Source organism: Amphibalanus amphitrite, unplaced genomic scaffold, assembly GCF_019059575.1.
Source record: "Amphibalanus amphitrite isolate SeventyFive unplaced genomic scaffold, NRLGWU_Aamphi_draft 000660F_arrow, whole genome shotgun sequence".
Taxonomy (NCBI): Eukaryota; Metazoa; Arthropoda; class Thecostraca; order Balanomorpha; family Balanidae; genus Amphibalanus; species Amphibalanus amphitrite.
The window spans coordinates 379227-385226 of record NW_024882154.1 but is presented as its reverse complement, the minus strand read 5'-3'; the positions used below and the strand labels follow the sequence as shown (position 1 = coordinate 385226).

Sequence of the window (6000 nt, the reverse complement as noted above, 5' to 3'; positions counted from 1 at the left end):
GGGAAGAGATATGGTATGTATTTTAAGGGATCCTTAGACACATCACTGGGAAATGTTATGCCTGCGATGAAATGTGTTTCGTTTCGTGGCTTTCAGCCACTATTTTGTTTATTAATGTTTGCCTCTAACAGGCGGTGATCGATTTCGACGAATCGCCGAGGAGATCTGCGTGGCCGGCGCGGTTCAAAAACTTTCGGTGAGTGAAGCTTTATCTATGGTGTGCAATGTTTTTCTGTGTTTGTCTACATCTATTGTCTGGCAATCATAATAAAGCAGGTATTTAAAGCGCAGCTCCCATAGGTGCATGCTATTTATAGACCTCTAATATATTCGAGAACACTGCTCTCATGGTTTTTCGGATGGATTTATTTTCTCAATACTGAGTATTTTCATTGATAAAACCGCTTTCGAAGTGATTATGCCCTTTCAAATTATGTATTCAGTGCCTCTGCTTGAGCCGTCAGGCTTATATATTTTATTAAACATATAGAATGGAGCGGGACGCTGTATTTTTTTTTTTACACCTTTCAGGGATGCTTGATTCATCGCAAAACGAACAAAACTTCATTGTCTTTTGTCAGTAAGACGCTTGTTCACATTCTCATACTTCATCTACTGTCATGTGTTGTGCCCTACAGCTCAGACGTCGAAAAGAACAACCTAGAGTTTCTCAATTTGGCGCCGGAGGAAGAGGGTCGTCCACTTCCTCCACTAACCAAGGACGAGGTCATGTAAGCAGACTCTCGCTGCTCCTCCACATTTTGGTCTACTGTTCATAGGTGTGGGTTCTTATTTGACGCAGTTTACATAAACATGTAGCGATTTTTTCGCTTGCCAACATGTGCTTCCTCATGACTGAGCCTCGATTCACTTTTGTGTTCGTTTTCAGGACACCTGAGCTGGATGTGCAAATTCTCTCCTCCCACGTCCGCGCAACGCTGGCCAGACGAGAGCCCTTGTCAAAACACGAATGGCGAGAGATGATGCATTGTATTTACCAGCGGTATTTGCCCTACGATCACTAGTACGTATGCATTCTCGTATATGTGTCAGTTACACCAAAGACAATTTTTAATATCACAACCATGTTTTGTGGTCTAAAACGACCGTGCGTCGAAGTTGACTAGAATCCTGAATACGATACGAGCATTTGAAATACTTGAACTTCTTTATCTGCTTAGAGATGGGTATTCGATGGCAGTTATCTCTTTCCTTCGGAACAGTATACTACAGCGTAACAGTGTGTGTCTACTGATTGAGTAGATATAGGTACAGGTCTCGCGAGATTAAGCGGTAGGTTTTGCACTTTTACATTTCCGGTTATATCTCAGAAACTAATCGATCTACGATGAAGCCATTTTACACGATCATGGCCGGCTTGTTACCCAACAAGTCGCTCGCATCTTCAACACTTAAAAGCTTAAGACGACGAAGATATAGCCTGAAGTACACTAAATTTTCTAGGTGCAAAACCTACCGCTAAAACCCGCGAGACCTGTACGTTCCTGATTTTCGCACAACGCTGACATCCTATTTCCGTTTTTGCAGCATTCGCCAAACTCGCTACTGGTATCTGGGCATGGCTCAGTCCATCATCGACCAGTTCCCGTTTGTGTTCTCTCACTTGAACAGACGCGATGCGATGGTAAGCACGAGGTCTTTGCCCTTTGCAAGGCATTTAACGCATTATCCTTTGACTCGTTTTTGTTATGTCCAATGCCTTTATTTGCTACAATGCTAAAAAGGCAATCCAATTATATATTGTAATTATGCAAGCCTTTATTTGTCTTGTCAGCTTCCTTTTTATATAAAATAAGTATTTTTTTTTGTCGCTTTTATTTGCGCCCTTGCTGGCACAACATCGACAATTAATCTGGGATCGGCTATGCAGCAACTTACCTAAAGGCCGCCCCACACTGGAACTCGCATGCGGGCTGCGAATTTTCGGGTTTTCGGGTTTTTTTAAGATCATATAATACAATCTAAGCTGAGTGACCCACACTACCATCTAACAAGCGAGTCTGCATGTTTTTAGCTTGCGAGCGACCTTGCATCGCATTTCAAAAGTTGATTTTGAGTCAACTTTCGATTTTCCTCGCTGCGAGGTCTGCGAGTTCTGCGAGGTTTGCGGGTTTTTCGTTGGAGTCGAATTTTGATTCGTTGCGCTGGTATTGCGACTATATGTATTTTTCTGAAGGTGTACCGGCTTCACTGCATTCATGAAGTTACCATACGTGAACGGTCTAATCACTCTGTGAATTAGTATTATGCCCGCAAACTCAAAACCCGCAAACTCGCAACCAGCATGCGAGGTCCAGTGTGGGGCGGCCTTAAGTCATGGTGCTGTCCTGAACTCTCTACTCTGTTTCTCTCTTCCTCTCCTACCCCCTGCGCTTTCACTCATTTCGATTTTTTCTGTTAAATGTTTAAAATATTTTCAGTATATGTTCATTTTGAACGAAATTTCACCTCTTGCTTCCCAGGGTCTTGTTGCTCGTCGTCTGAAGAACAAGTTCAAAAACAGCCGCCGAATATCTACAAACAAAAATGAGAGGCGGCATGGCCTTTCTGGTCTAGATGGCTCGCCAGGGTCCTCTGCTGCGCGGCGAAACAGTGGCGAGAATGCGACTGAGGCGTCGAACGACCCCAATATCACATCACTGGAGCAACAGAGTGACGGGAGCACTGGCGCGAAGGGAAGTGATGTCACGACGAACAAAGCGCCCCAAATTCCCGACATAGACCAAGTCTCAGATCATGGTTCTGAAGAACTGTCAACGGCAGATGATGTGGACGTCCTCGATGAAGCTTCGTAGAGGTCGATCGTTCACGTTTCAATGCGAGAGAGTAGACTGTTCCTGTGTCCTCCGTAGACAGTGAGGAGTACCGTAAAGTGGGGCTATTTGAGACAGTGGGGCTATTTGAGACAGTAATTAAAATCGCTATAAAATGAAGATCGTTTGATTTTCATGCGATATTTTTGCTCAGGAAGGTGTGTAATCGAGCAGTAAATCGCCTGAGCAAAAATTAAGCGTACATTTCAAACGGTTTTTATTTTATAACAATTTTAGTTACTGTCAAATAGTCCCACTGTCTTAAATAGCCCTACCTTACGGTACTTGGATTGCGACACAAAGTTTGCGTGTGATGCCCTGAGTTGTGTGTGACTAGGCGTAGTTGGTGTTCTTAGTTCTCGCTGTGTTTGGTGTAAGCGGTGTGCTTTGAAGCCGTGAAGGGAATGTGGAGAATGTAGTTGACATTCAATAACTTGGCTGACTGGTCAAGAAGCTAGGGACTTAAGGAGCTGTTGTCTTTTTTTCTTTTCCGTTGGGGTCAGGGATCCTTTTGTGACAACTTGCTTCTGAATGTTTTCATGTTTCAACGTTTTTAGTGTTTTATGTTAATAGAAATGCTTCTTTATGTGATGTGTGATCTTTCTCTAAACTAGGTGATCAAGTTTTTTTCTTGATGACACTAATTGAACCGTTCCAGCAGAACCGACAACAGGACTAATATGAATGACATAATATTTCGGCGAAAAGGACTGTCTTGTCAGTGCTCCCCGTGTTCCTTCCCCCGTTTATAACATCAGTGACGAAACGGAGCGCATATCAAACATACCTAATAGAACCACCACGCACGAGTGGTGGTTCTATTACGACATTAGGTATTACATTAGGTACCCTGGCAAGTTCACCTCCTGTTCACTGCAAGAAGTTGAACATGACTCTAGACTTTTATGATTGTTCATGTTCAAGTTCATGTTAAAATGAGTTGTTCATATACAAACGGTACTTGAAAATGATTTTCTTTACTCCGGTATGGACTGATGCTCTGCTAAAATTGAACAATTGTTACAGTAAAGCGACAATTAGCAAAAACAAAGCGACCTTCCCAATTTCCTTCTGTTTGCAATCACTAGGCAGCCAATGACGATTACGCCGGTACATATATCATATGGTTAGGCACTCGCTCTATGCTGCACTGCCCCGTCTCCTAGTGGGCATGCTGTTGCACGTATTCATTTCAAGGACCTGCTTTTATATTTAGGATGCGATTGAACCGATGTCGCTCAATGCAAGTCCAGTTCCACGGGTGGGGAACGAATAGACTGTGATCTGCACACACAGTTGAGTTGTTTGAAATTTTGCACTTGCAAGCACATCCCCCAACTCCAGGTCTTACTGATGCACAGTCTCGCTCAACTTCATCCAGTATTGTTTTTCTTTTTTCTTACATGCTCATTTATTTCATTCGGATACACGAATGACCCATTTCCCATAAACCCGACACATAAATCACTATGTGCATTGTGCACTTGGGCGAGCGTGCTTTAAAATGTGAATTCTTATCAAAGCTGTTTCATTTGATCGACAGAATATCACAAACTGGAGGAGATGCTGGCCATGATTTTGGCCAAGCTGGATTTCATAGAGAGGATTCAGCAAGATATCTGGGAGCAGCTGGCTCAACAGGGAGACTCTCGTTCTGGATCGTCGGCACAGCCGGGCTTCCGGCGTCTGAAAACGACAGAAGACTTCCAGAAGCTGAATGAACTCCTCGCTCGTAGCACTAAGGCCAAAGATGCCATGGTGCGTATTGATTGAGAGTCTTGCATTCCTGACCTTTTGGCTTAAATATGAGGATTCAAGTGTAATTGTGTCACATTGCTTGTAATAAGAGCACTGCTTGATCGAAACAGGAAATAAGTCCAAATGACATTTGCAAGCGTGGGTTGACAGATCAAATGACTATAAAAAATATTCATTTGATTTGATCTGATCTGTCATTTGAACTATAGTTTCGGTTTTTGGAGCGTCGCATTTCGTCCGCAGGCCTACTCCGTAGTCCAGGGTTTAATGCTCTGTCGTGTTTACAGAAGGAGGAGCTCACACGCTGGTGTTCTGTGAACTTCAGACACAGTGTGCTTCAGATAATGCCCATCGTTTTCGGCCCAGAGCTGGCAAGACACCTATCCCTGACAGGAAAAAATCAAAAGATGGGTGTGGGCGATACACACATTTTCGATGTCATTTCAGGTAAGTCAGTGGTTGCGCTACATTTCATCGATTATGTTATGCGCGGGGATTTTTGTTATCATGAGGACTTATGTTATCATGCTTATTGTCAAGTGCCCTGTATTTGTTGACGTAAGTTGTACTGAAATTTTATTATCCTTAGACGAGGTAGAGCGAAGTTGTAACTAAGAAGTCTTCTCAGACCAAACGAGTCTTAATAATTTATGGGCAATGGATTATATGGGTAATGCACGCGAAAATAACTTTTTGTGAAATGTATTTGTCTAATGTCTAGCGCGCTATAGTTGTTGCACCGCTGTGTTATTTATTTTCAGCTATTTCATAAATGGACACAACTGCCCCGCTGCTAGCGCTCCCCCAACAAACGATACGTTTTACACATGGTGTGGGCCATGGGCCTGGGCCATCTTCTTAGACAACGTACCTATTGCTCTGTGTTTTCAGACGTCCTTCACACAGCCTGGGGTGCCTCAAGAGCGGATGTTAGCCGCAGGATGTCCTCGTGGCTCTCTGGGTCCCGGGATCGCACTAGTGGAGTACTGCCGTCCCGCAAGAAGAAGACGGTACCGACGGAACAGGCCGCTGATACTGGTGAAGACGACGCGGGAGCGACGGCAGATTGAACGAAGAGAAAGCTGGCGGAGGGAAAGCCACCGTTCTGAGATTTTGAGACATGTTTACACGTGTTTCATTGGGACGTGCTGAGACTTTTTGAAAATGGGCGTGTTTTAGCGACACGGTGTTTGTGGTAGTGGTAGAAGGGACAGGGTGCGCTTTTGATCTTGTATCTTCTCGTGACGCGGTCTTTTGGATTTAAATCTCTTGATTGTCTTCTTGATACGCCCGAAATACACTTTTCTGAGCTTATATATCGTGTTTCGACCAAGCCCACACAGCGATGTAGAACCAAAAGCACGTGGCGTAGCAGCACACACTGGTATAAAACGTCCTCATGAGGGGC

At 43.9% G+C, this 6000-nt stretch overlaps 1 protein-coding gene across 1 annotated transcript; it reads left to right on the top strand.

Moving 5' to 3' along the window:
• Nucleotides 1-131: 131 nt before the first annotated feature.
• On the top strand, nucleotides 132-3425 carry LOC122364171 (the record flags this gene model as incomplete). The annotated part of the gene is made up of 5 exons (XM_043334312.1): nucleotides 132-196; nucleotides 639-731; nucleotides 890-1024; nucleotides 1549-1645; nucleotides 2484-3425. Coding segments are annotated over 5 exons (723 nt in total), but the record flags the coding sequence as incomplete, so codon positions are not given.
• Nucleotides 3426-6000: the final 2575 nt, after the last annotated feature.